General features: G+C 42.3%; 1 protein-coding gene across 1 annotated transcript; it reads left to right on the forward strand.

Annotated features, from left to right (window-relative positions):
- The first annotated feature begins 675 nt into the window (after window positions 1-675).
- On the forward strand, window positions 676-13089 carry LOC106591111 (uncharacterized). The gene is made up of 12 exons (XM_014182303.2): window positions 676-847; window positions 2229-2360; window positions 8410-8535; window positions 8736-8867; window positions 9209-9292; window positions 10124-10276; window positions 10663-10708; window positions 10789-10840; window positions 10938-11067; window positions 11293-11481; window positions 11754-11926; window positions 12023-13089. The coding sequence occupies exons 1-12, from the start codon at window positions 845-847 to the stop codon at window positions 12282-12284; spliced, it is 1482 nt and encodes a 493-aa protein (XP_014037778.1). The 5' UTR covers window positions 676-844; the 3' UTR covers window positions 12285-13089.
- Window positions 13090-13580: the final 491 nt, after the last annotated feature.

The raw sequence follows: 13580 nt of genomic DNA on the forward strand, positions 1-13580 counted from the left end.
TACAAACTGGCGAGCTCTATGGAGGATTGGGTTAGAACCAGGATTGAGATCCACATATGGACGTTGTATAAATCGGAAGTCAAACGATCAGATTCAATGGCTGGTTTTTTTTTCACTAGTTGGTCTTTTGACCGATCATCCCAGAAAAATGATCCGATGTAAAAAGATCTGATGTGATTGGTCAAAAGACCAATTAGTGGAAAAATATATCTGAATTGGCCTGCCTGTGTAAACGCTGCCTTAATAGCCTATATGGCTCTGAATGGAAGTAGACTAACATCATAATTAGAGTGATTAAATATGGTGCAAGCACAGGGAGGTCAAACAATGTAACAGTGAGTTTTAAAGGAATCACACTCCCACCCAGCGACATGTACTAAGAGGTGGGCCATAGAGAATGATAGAGGCCTCTAGCAGCCAAAAGGCAGTTTTAGCATGGGCAGTGCCATTGAGGGATTCCACCCTTTTAAAGTAGTCAACTGGGTGGAGATTCCTATGGGTTGTAGCCTCAATGGCGCTGCCCATGCTGTCACATATATAATGGAACAGATATAAAGATGAGTCCTCTATCTGTCTCTGGTTAGGAGAATTGGGTTAAGGTCAGGAAAAGGCTTAGCTAAAAAAAACTATCAACGTTTGATGTCAAATTTGACAAAAGCTGTATCCAGTCTAGACATGACCTTATCAAGTGGGTGATCAATCAAGGTGATGATGGAGAAAGCCTTTATAGGCTCTGCCCCCAGAATAAGTAGATCGCAGGTGCAGCACATAATTGAACCAGTCTCCTCTTTGTTGGGAGTAGATCAGTGAGAAACTGCTTTGTGGCAAAAGACTGACATCTGAAATGGTAAGGGCCTTGTCTTATCTGTGGAATAGTAGGACTCCGAGTCTGGTTTGATTTAACATTTAATGTGTTGACTGACTGAGAATACTTGGAAATGTGGAAATTAACCGTGCATGCAGTAGATGGAATGCAGACCGTGGGACATAGGACGCCTTCGTTAGCGGCCGTTCAAACAAAGTAGATATTCGTCATGACTTGTTTTCCAACAGGCCCTAAGGTTACTAAAATCCGATGTCGCTGTTTTTGCGGTATAATATTTAGTTGTCGGATTACCAATAAATTTAGATTAAAGTAGTAACGGTTATCGAAGTTGTTTGCGATGGATGAAGATACTCAACTTTTAAAATCAGATATTGACTGAATTATCACACAATAAAACATTACTTGCATGGACAAACAACTGCGTTCAGGCATTTGGAACTCAGGTAGGCCTATTACATTTATTGTAACGTTTACGTTTTTATTTTTTTCTTATAATACAAATCAGGAGTGCATCAGTGCTTCTACACCTGCATTGCTTGGGGTTTTAGGCTGGGTTTCTGTACAGCACTTTGAGATATCAGCTAATGTAAGAAGGGCTTTAAAAATAAATTTGATTTTGATTTGATCCAGTATTTTGACTGACTCTTTCACCTCTTCGATTCGGCCACCGACGTTCACCCCAAAAAATCGTCTCAAAGAGCCGTCCGTTCGAGAGCGACCCATCACTAGCCAACAGCGCGCAGATGCAGTGCGGATAAACTAATCATGATGAGATTATTGGTAAGAGCGATAATACTTTTATCAAGCATCGGTCACCAGAATAAGTCTCTTAAAGACGTGTAATTTTGACCATGGCATATTTAATTGAAATACTGTAGAATTCCATTCATTCCTATGGAGACTGCGCCTACTGGGGAGTGCCAATTATGGCTGACCTGTTGCTTCAAAGCCTTTCAATGGCCAATAATGCATACCATCAGCAATCCAGGGTTTATATTCATCATTGATTTGGCCCCATATTCCTAGAATGCAATGACTACATCAAGCTTGTGACTCTACAAACGTGTTGGATGCATTTGCTATTTGTTTTGGGTGTTTCAGATTATTTTGTGCCCAATGTAAATAATGTATTGTCAATTTTGTGAATAGAATGTTTCTGAACACTTCTACATAATGTTGATGCTAGTATAATTATGGCCAATCCTGTATAATGAGTAAGAAAGTTGAGGCACAAATACCATACCCCCAAGACATGCTAACCTCTCACCAATAACAGGGGAGGTTAGCATTTTTGGGGGAGGGGGGAGTGTGTTTCTTATCATTCACACTTCATTCAAGAATATCATAGTAGCATCCACATTATGTAGAAATGTTCAGAAACCCAGTCCCACTCCCCCAACAGTCTTCACCTCTGGTGCCCCACCCAAAGAATAGCTTTCTGGGCAACCCTGAGGAGAGTGACCCCCTGATGAGATGGAGAATTGGTTCGCCCTCTGTATCTCATACACTTGACCCAGGGGTTGGTGAAGGCAGGGTAAGACACTGTCCATAAACTAAGAGATTCAAATCAACCCACTCCCTCTGCCCTCAGAACACCTTCAATTTGTCAGGCGATGGACTTTACAAGGTGTCGAAAGCATTCCACAGATGCTGTCCCATGTTGACTCCAATGTTTCCCACAGTTGTCAAGTTGGCTGGATGTCCTTTGGGTAGCGGAGCTTTATTGATACACACAGGAAACTGTTGAGTGGAAAAACCCAGCACTGTTACAATTCTTGACACAAACCGGTACGCCTGGCACCTACTACCAAACCCTGTTCAAAGACACTTAAATATTTGGTCTTTCCCATTCACCCTCTGAATGGTGCACAATCCATGTCTCAAGGCTTAAATCCTTAACTTGACTCCTCCCCTTCATCTACACTGATTTGAAGTGAATTTAACATGTGACATCAATAAGGGATTGTAGCTTTCACCTGGTCAGTCTATGTATGGAAAGAGCAGGTGTTCATAATATTTTGAATTATCAGTGTACATTGTCTTAAATTCCTTTCTGTTTGAACTGTATTTTCCCTTTGTCTCCCATTGACATCAATGGGAGACAGAGTGAACGTTCTACTTGAGTGGAAGTTACATTTCTCCCCAGAGTGCATGGTCTCTGAAATAACTTTTTTTTACTCCTCTCAGGAGAGGAGTCCAGTTTGGCAACACAGGAAATTTGTACGGTGAGATAAAATGAAAGCGTCAGTCAGCTCTAAATGGGAAATTGGCCCCAAGTGGCATATTTTCGATGTAAAAGTACACTGTCTCTACACAGGAAGAAAACAAAGTGCTCTGTTTATTACAACCTCAACTAGCGGCAACCGGAGTTTACTAATGTAACCCCGGTTCTATGAACCAAGTGCACATTTTCTCACGCACTCACCCCTAGTCTGGGAAACCCTGCATTAGTGAGACAAACTGGGTACATTAAGTCTGCCTGGGTTCAGTTGTGCATCAGAATGGCTACTACGTTTCATCGTCAAATCTATTGTTGTGAACCAAATCACTAAAAGAAAATGGATTTAGTCATGTTCATTTCACTGACTCTCTCAATGGGCCTTGTAAAAGTGTACCATATAACTGCACCGGGGACTACAGTCAATTGTTATACGGGCTGTGTTTCCCTGGTCCTCCAGTACCCCAACAATAGTTTGTTGTAGCCCTGGACAAACATGCCTCATTGAGGGTTTGATTAGTTGAATCAGGTGTGCGTGTCCAGGGTTACAATAAAAATGTGTACTGGTGGGGGTGGTACTCCAGGACAAGGGTTGGGAAACACTGCATAACAACTGACTCTGTAGTCCCTGGTGCAGTGTGCATGGTGTTATCAAGTTGATGCAGAAAACCCTTCTTTTCTAGGCACTGCCCTCTGAATAGTAGATTGATGCACACAAAGTAATCTCTCTCCTATTGTGAGTGGAGAAAGGAGAGGAAGTGTGAGGTAAACCATGCTTTATGACAAGACAAATATCCAGAGAAGTTCAGACAGGGGAATACTGGTATATCTGAGATGGCAAAGGTAAGGGACTTTTTCATTTGCCTGAGGAGTTTTATGACTGAAGTGCAATGATAAGCTTATAACTAAGTCTGACACTAACATTGTGCAGCAACAGTGTTTGAAAGATGTTTGTAGCCATCTTTGTGTCACGAATGTGTTTCACACAATCTAAATGCAAAAAGTCAGAGTGAAAAGGATGGAATGGCAAGGCTCAGTGTCAACAGCTGAAATATCGAGTCCAACTGGATAGACAAGGCAATTACATCCAGGGTTCTTTCTCCACTGCAAAATAAAACAAAGATTTTTTTAGGCAGATATAAAACTATTGCATTGATAAGTTTACTGAAGATGAATTATGCATTTATGGTAGAAGTGTTTTGGGGCGATCATGATGGAACGTTCCTAGTGGGAGTTCCTGGAAAGAGTACTTAGGTGCTCAGTTGGTCTTTGGAGGGAGAGCAGCCTGCTCTCCCTCAGGACAGGTAACAGGTTGGGTAGAGTACAGTCATACTTGAGTTTTCTTAAAGGCCAAGAGTTGTTGCCTGGCTAGTAGACAAATACTTTCATAGAGCAAAAGATACTCTATGTCAACGTCCTGTTATTTTCTGTACAAGGTTTATTGGCCAATTCGTTCTGTCTCCTCACTGTCTGATCAGCCGCCTCGGCTTCTCTTTCACACCCACCCATACGTATGGGCGTAAGCATCTGCCCCTGATGCCAAAGGCTGCATGTACGAATAGAAAATGACAATCGTTGGATATTTTTGTTTTAAGCCTTAACCATTTGGAGTTAATGCCTAACCTTAAACAATTCAAAATTTGATGTTTGAAAAACATGGATGAACATCTAATTCTGGCGTGAGACTGAGAGCCGGTAGACGTGTGAAATGCCTTTCTTGAAGGTCTAACCCCAACAATGTAGAACAAAAACACACGATATAAAAACACGATTAAGTAAGCATGCTATATACATGCAAGAGAACTTCACTGAACTTTCTGTTTTCCCCATTAACACTAAACGTTTCTCTCTGTTTGAATTGTGATTGAATCAACACTATTAGCCACTTTCATTGCAACATACCGAAACGAGTAAATGGCTTGTTTTGAGGTACATGTAGCGACGTGTGCACATTGGTAAATGTGTTCAAAGCTAGCAAAGGATAATTAGCTATTAGCCCAGTTCTAGGTAATTTGTAGTCAGCAATGGGGGAGTGATTGCTTCCTACAAGAGCACAAAATGTGTGCATTTCTGGACATCTTTGAAAAGCTAGCTTTTTTTGTCTTAAATGGGAATTGTTCTATTTTGAGACAGGCATGAATAAGCGAAGTAGCCAATAGGCAGAGGGTAGCATCAGTGAGAATGTCTGGTCTGCTGAGCGCAGAACACTGAGGCTGTACCCACTTTAGTTTTAAGTGGTCAAGTAGGCTACTGTGGCTATTTCATTATAATGAAGGCCTACTAGAGGGGCTTACAATGGAGACAATGTATCCCAATATAGTTTAACATGGAACTGGCTGTTCTATTATTCAGCCTACAGTAGCAGCTAATGTGTGTTGTTCAATGTAGGCCTACATTCCATGAGACTTTTGGGAAAAAAACATGCAGGGCTTGACATTAACCTGTTTATCCACTTGTCCTTCAGACAAGGTGACTGAAAATGCTGTGGTGTTTGATGCAAGAAACCACTTTACAAAATAAAAAAGCATCGTCACTATATAGCTCTCGCTTTGATGTCAAGCACATATACTCACGACCGCTCATGCTGTAAACACAGTCCAGTTCAAAGTGAATGGCACAGATCCATATATGGCAATGGTCTGTTTGCATATAGGCCTACTGCAGCTCTGATTTGGTTATGGCGCACGGGGTCTGTGTAGAGTATGGGTCGTGCCTGTCGATGCTATAGAATTCTACTTTGTAGGCAGAAAGTGTCAATCTCTTGCATAGTTCATTTTTTATTTCGTTATCGTTAAATTGAAAGTGGCTAATTGTGTTGCCTCGATCACAATTCCCACAGTAAAGGGGAAATGTTTATGTAACACTAAGGGGGCAAACTCTAGAAAATTGAGTGATGTTCAATCTCATGCTTCTGTGTGCACTGATATTTCTTCTGTGCTGCAGTCCCGGGGGAGCTGCGTGCTAGCACAGGCATGCAGCTCAGAGGGAACATCGGTCTTGAATACAAAGTGTTAAGTTTGGTGCAAATCCAACACATCACTGAGTACCGCTTCATATTTTCAAGCATGGTGGCTGCATCATTTATGGGTATGCATGTCATTGGCAAAGACTAGGGATTTGTTTAAATAAATGAAATAGAGCTAATAACAGGCAAAATCTTAGAGGAAAACCTGGTTGTCTGCTTTTCAACAGAGACAAATTCACCTTTTGAGTAGGACAATAACCTAACACAAGGCCAAATATACACTGGAGTTGCTTACCGAGACGACTTTGAATGTTTTACTTCAATTGGCTTAAATCTATGGCAAGACTTAAATGGATAGGAGTATGAATACATTCTGAATGCACTGTGTACAGAACATTATGAACATCAGCTTTAACCTGGATAGTCTATGTAGTGGAAAGAGCTATGATTCCTTACTGATGTCACTTGTTAAATCCACTTCAAACAGTGAAGGGAGGTGGGGGGGACAGGTTAAATAAGATTGTTTTAAATGTCTTGAGACATGGATTGTGGCCAAAAGTTGAGAATGACACAAATATTAATTTTCAAAGTCTGCTGCCTCAGTTTGTATGATGGCAATTTGCATATACTCCAGAATGTTATGAAGAGTGATCAGATGAATTACAATTAATTGCAAAGTCCCTCTTTGCCATGCAAATGACCTGAATCCCCCAAAAACATTTCCACTGCATTTCAGCCCTGCCACAAAAGGACCAGCTTACGTGTCAGTGACACTTTTGTTTACACAGGTGTGAGTGTTGACGAGGACAAGGCTGGAGGTCACTCTGTCATGCTGATTGAGTTCGACTAACAGACTGGAAGCTTCAAAAGGAGGGTGGTGCTTGGAATCATTGTTCTTCTGTCAATCATGGTTACCTGCAAGGAAACATGTGCTGTCATCATTGCTTTGCACAAAAAGGGCTTCACAGGCAAGGATATTGCTGCCAGTAAGATTGCACCTAAATCAACCATTTAGCGCATCAAGAACTTCAAGGAGAGCGGTTCAATTGTTGTGAAGAAGGCTTCAGGGCGACCAAGAAAGTCCAGCAAGCACCAGGACCGTCTCCTAAAGTTGCTTCAGCTGCGGGATCGGGGCACCACCAGTACAGCGCTTGCTCAGGGATGGCAGCAGGCAGGTGTGAGTGCATGCGCAATGAGGCGAAGACTTTTGGAGGCTGGCCTGGTGTCAAGAAGGGCAGCAAAGAAGCCACTTCTCTCCAGGAAAAACATCAGTGACAGACTGATATTCTGCAAAAGGTACAGGGATTGGACTGCTGAGAACTGGGGTAAAGTCGTTTTCTCCGAAATCCCCTTTCCGATTGTTTGGGGCATTTGGAAAAAAGCTTGTCCGCAGAAGACGAGGTGAGCGCTACCATCAGTCCTGTGTCATGCCAACAGTGAAGCATCCTGAGACCATTCATGTGTGGGGTTGCGTCTCAGCCAAGGGAGTGGGCTCACTCTCAATTTTGCCTAAAAACACAGCCATGAATGAAGACTGGTACCAACACATCCTCCGAGAGCAACTTCTCCCAACCGTCCAGGAACAGTTTGACGAACAATGCCTTTTCCAGCATGATGGAGCATCTTGCCATAAGGCAAATGTGATAACTAAGTGGCTTGGGGAATATTTTGTTTGGGTCCATGGCCGGGAACCTCCCCAGACTTTAATCCCATTGAACGTGTGGTCAATCCTCACGAGGCGGGTGGACAAACAAAAACCCACAAACTCCAAGCATTGATTATGCAAGAATGGGCTACTGTCAGTCAGGATGTGGCCCAGAAGTTAATTGACAGCATGCCAGTGCGGATTGCAGAGGTCTTGAAAAAGGGTCAGCACTGCAAATATTGACTCTTTGCATCAACTTCATGTAATTGTCAGAAGCCTTTGACACTTAAATGCTTGTAATTATACTTCAGTATTCCATAGTAACATCTGCCCAAAATGTCTAAAGACACTGAAGCAGTAAACTTTGTGAAAATTAATATTTGTCAATCTCAACTTTTGGCCACAACAATGCGTCCCATTCAGAGGGTGAATGGGATTGACAGAAGTTAAGCGCCTTTGAAAGGGTTATGGTAGCAGGTGCCAGGCGCACCGGTTTCTGTTAAGAACTACAACGCTGCTGGGTTTTTCAAGATCAACAGTTTCCTGTGTATCAAGAATGGTCCACCACCCAAGGACATCCAGCCAACTTGACACAACTGTGGGAAGCAGCAGAGTCTAGATGAATTGAGTCTTCTGAGGGCAAAAGGGGGGAGGGGGGGTACCACTCAGTATTAGGAAGATTTTCTTAATATTTTGTACATTGTGTGTGTATATAACTATGGTGTGACACTTATTTTTTGTAACTGACGTCTTAGAAGCCAGGCACAGACCAGAAACCTCCCCCTGTGACCCAGAATAAGTGGTCGGTGGGACGTGATCCTCCACAAGAAGGTGGTTGTGACCCTCAGGATGGGGGGAGTGTGTCTGAATTCATTAAGAAGGTATCTCATCTGGTGCAGCAACACACTTCTCTTTAATTTGCTCTCATATACAGTGAGTGAATCCTGACTTCTACTTATGTCGCATTTTCCCTGTCTCCCACTGACTAACGTACAACTAAGTGGAAATTCGTCTTGAGCGGAAGTTAGGATTTACGTCAAAGTGCACTGTCTCTGAATATTACTTGAATGTTATTTTTCAGTTTGAAGCTAAAGAGGACCAGAACAAGCAGCTGGTGGTGCGTCGCCCTCTTGGCTCACCTGCTGTCATTGACAGAGAGGACTCCGATCCCCTTCTCTATGAAAAGGTTTTGGTTTCGCAGGGAACTCGTACGGTGAGACAGAACAGATGTTTAACACTCAGCTTAAATCAAATAATCATATATTGGTTGCGTACGAATCCAATTAACAATGGAACAGTAATCCAAATGCAATCTATATGTATGTATACTGGGATAATTTACACTATACTGTATACTAAGAATGACAGAGTACAGCAGTAGATATATTACAGTGAGCTATGTCAAGAATCCAGTATATAATACATATGTGGTGTGTGTAAATGTAGTAACTACAATGTACACTAGTAAAAATATTAGATTGCGCAATACGGAGAATAAATATTGCAATCTTAACACAAATACTTGTTTTTCCGAGCTGTACGTTGTTCTTCCAGTTTGGGTCGCCTGCCATCGTTGACAGAGCAGAATCCAATGACTATATCTATGAAGAGGTTTTTGTTACGCCTGAAACTCATACGGTATGACAACCAGCTACAAATACTGTTTTTACGTTTTTCACATACTTTAAGGGCCGGTTTCCCCAACCTGGACTCGGGTGGATGTAACAGTAAACAACTCAAATTAGTATATGTATTTATTTGTGGATGGCCATCATTCACTTCGTATGTTACAAATTTGCAATACATATGTTAGAAGCCAATTTGTGGTGGCTGACGATGTCTAGTGCTAACGTTAGCAAGACGGCTAGGTGGCTAATGCTAACATTAACAAGGAGTCTGTTTGCTAGGCTAGGGGTAAAGGTTAGCTAACATGCTAACTAGTTGCAAAGTAGCAAGTAGTTGCAAAGTTGTCCATAAGGCGATTTGAACATGCAACTTTTGGGTTGCTCAACATTCACACGCCAGCCCATCCATCCTTCTTCAGTTTTTGTCTTATGTAACCATACCAAACATTACATATTATATACATTTGAGTGCCCCTGATTATCGTTTACTATGTTACGTCTAGTCTGAGACCAGCCTGATTTCCCAGACCCAGATTAAGCCTAGTGCATGATTTAAAAAAATATATGCTTTATAAATATTTAGCGTACACTTGTCCAGAGCAATTTAGAGTAGTGAGTGCATTTTTTCTTCATTGGAATCAAACCCACAACCCTGGCGTTGCAAGCACCATGCTCTACCAACTGTGCCACACGGGACCATTCTTAAAAGAGATTCTCTTTTGAAAGAGGTTTTTAAACCAGGACTAGGCTTGATCTTAATCTGGGAAACCGGCCTGACGTGTCATACTTTATTACAGGTCAAACAAAGTGTCCTGAAAAGTTCCTTGTATTTCTATTGTTTTAGGTAGCAGTTCAACAACCGATATGTGCAACCCATGTTCACTGTGCAAGGCCACCTCCTCCTCCATTGCCGTTAAAGCAGTCACTCCCTCTGAAAGGCAGAATCAAAACACTCTCAATAAGCAGCATTAGTGAAGAGGAACAAGATAACTTCAAGGTATTCCAAGTATGACTGAGAACCTGCTCTGTGATAATTCCCCTGGGTATAGATCTAGGATCATCTTCCACTTCCCCAGTCCTAACAGTAACAATTGGGGGGGAGAATATGCTAAACCGATCCATGATCAGAATTTACTGGAATTCACCATACACCGTAAAACCTAGCCTAAACAGCCCTAAGTGGTCAAAGGACAGGAATGAAACCACAACCACTAGCGGCTGTTGGGCCTATGTATAACCAGCTCAACTAAGCTGTCAGGCATCAATACATTGTGTATTATATTATTTACATACAGAACCTCCAAAGAATCATCACTAATGACAATTTGACCACAACCATTTGTCAAATTCACATTTCACCCTTTCATTTGATTGTTCCATCAGGATGCAGATCGTCTGATGGAATGGTGGGAGAAGGTGAAAAGTGAACGTAAGCATCACAGCCTCAAAGTACTTTGTAAATTCCAGCATAGTTTAGATGTAACTTTGATATTTTCCTCTGCCTTTTAGCATGGAAAGATCTATCTAATGACCCTAAACTGGCCAAGAAGGGAGAAGCAAAGTAAGTTATTTAGTTTAGACCCAGCTAACAAAATGTTGTGTACATTTGAATATTCTGTCATTAACCACCCTCCATACTGATGAACTTCTATATCTAGACTGTTCAAAGAGAAAGCCCAGCGGTTCCAGAATGCATTGCAGTTGTACAACCTCCTCCTGACTAAGCATGGGGAGACCCTAAAGAACTACATCATTGACCTCATCAGCATCGCAGACAACTTAGACAAGGTAGGAGTACTATAGACTACTGTACAGGCAACGTAGATGAGGTAGGAGCATGATGACCTACTGTACAGACTACTTAGACAAGGTAGGAGCACTATAGACTACTACTGTACACGCTTGTAATGCCTTTGATTTTTAATGTAAGCCTGTAACATCAATTACCCCCAAGCAGATTTAAATACAATTCTACAAATCCATTAGATTTAATTCCATTTAATTCTATCCAAGGTTTCCAAGGGAACCAAGATTGCTGGCATCACTGGGGGCGCCACGGGGGCGGTTGGAGGGGTGGCGGCTGCGGCAGGGGTGATCCTCGCCCCCTTCACCCTAGGGGCATCACTGGCCTTGACAGTGGTCGGTGTCGGTGTAGCTGCAGCTGGAGGGGTCACAGGGGCCTCTGCAGCTATCGCTAACAAAGTGAGCTGTTAGAATCCAAACGCAATCAAACTTTATTTATAGAGCATTTGAAGGATGATAGCACACTTAATATGGTTCATGCTTGATTGGACAGACACCAGGAATTTCACTTGGCCTGGGAGCCAAGTTAGTTTCCCATGAAACTCACTCAGATAAGTTCACTAAGTGTTCCATTTGGAACTTAGATACTTAAAAGAATGTTGAAGTACTGTGCATTACATCACTGTCCAACTCCTCTTCATTCCAGGAAATAAATTCTTCATCTCTCTTAGGTGAGCAATGCACAGGACAGGAAGAAGATTGAGCTGATCCTCCAGGACTACCTGGCCCTGATGGGTGACATTGAAGCCTGCTTGAGGTTCATCAACGTGGGCATGGAGCTCCTGAGAAAGCACAACCTCTCAACCCTCCAGGAGGTCGACGCAGAGGCCGTCAGAGTGGTCAGGTATGATCTTAATATACTGCATTTACTCTTGTCTGGAAATATATTGACTTTATTTTTTTAATATTTGCATGTTTTTTAAACATTAACCTAAACCAGGGTGGCCATGGTGACAGGAGTGGGTAGCTCCAGTGCCATAGAGGCCAGCAGTAAGGCATCGGGGATGCTCCAAGGCTTTGCTCTAGGCATGGATATCTATTTCACCCAGAAGAAGGATGGCAAAGGTGGGCCGAAGCTGAAGAAGGGATTGGAGTCCAAGTTTGGGAAAAAGATACGGGAAGTGGCTCAGCAGCTGAATGACGGGCTGGATGAAGTGATCAAGGTCAAATATGAGCTAGTTGAAAATAATCTCATCCTCTGAAGAAAGGGAAAGGGGATACCTAGTCAGTTGCACAACTGAAATGTGTCTTCCGCATTTAACCCAACTCCTCAATCAGAGAAGTGCGGAGGGCTGCCTTAATCGACAGCCCTACACACACACACACACACACAAATGTAGTTTCCTCAAGGCTTCTTTGGGAAGGGTGATGGTTCCAGTGATAATTAAAATGTTGGGGTGGCGGCTCATTGGACTTGATGTTATGCGATTACATAATTATGGTCAGTGTCTTGTGAATTGAGACTGGTTGACAGTCAGTAGTTTTCAATTCTCTCCTCAAGGACCCTGAGCAGTTCCAGCGCTAGCGTACTTGATTCCGTTAATAGACACAATAGTAAAACCTATGGAATTTTAAAAATATGACATTGCTATTAAACCAGAATAAAATTGCCTTTTGACATGTGTTCTATATAGCCCCTAAAAGGGTTGTAACCATAGTATTTTATTAATGGTTATTTATTGAACATTTTGGTAAGTTGTATACCAGGTTTCAGTTGTGTATCACTGCAACATTTTCTATTGTCATATAAACCAATGTTGTGAATAAATAATTAGAAGACATAGATTTAGTCATGTTCATTTTTTTCACATTTCAATGAATCTCTCAATGGGCCTTGTAGGACTGTATATTATAACTGAATATGTACTCTCCGGTGCAATGATCAGGGCCGGCCCTCCTTTAGGCAAGATTAGGCCCGGCACTTGATTTTTGGGGAGGCATTATGGCAATTGGCTGCCGCCCTCCGGCGCCCCTGATCCGCTACTACACCGCCCGCGGCACCCCAGCTCATACATAGCGTTGCTGCTGTTCCCACCCCATTCCTGCGTCTCCCACTATCCTTGGTGATGTGTTTATGGGATTATTAAATTGTTAAAAATTAGTTTGCCAATTAAATGTTTTTTAAATAAATATATATTTGTGTGACAAACGATTAGTGATTAAAGCAGTAGCCTACCCTGTTATTAGCTAGTTAACAGTGGATATAATTTTAGCTAAACGTAATCTATAGCGTTGAAACAATTTGCTACCACGTCTAAAACTGACAAACTATGAGAAAAGAGGCACAATCTCTGAACCAAAGACATTTGCTGGTGCAATGTCCATCAGCCGGTGTGGAGAATGACAAGCCTACGAGGACTGGTCATTCATTCGCCGAAAACGACGAGCCCAGGTTCGCTGACTCTAGCAGGGAAGAGGAGGAGTCCCGAGCCAAGCACTTCCACCGATGATGACAGCTCTGGCTGGACAAGAACAGGTGGTCGCACCAGGCCTAGCCA

The sequence above is a fragment of the Salmo salar genome, chromosome ssa02 (genome assembly GCF_905237065.1).
Source record: "Salmo salar chromosome ssa02, Ssal_v3.1, whole genome shotgun sequence".
Lineage (NCBI taxonomy): Eukaryota > Metazoa > Chordata > Actinopteri > Salmoniformes > Salmonidae > Salmo > Salmo salar.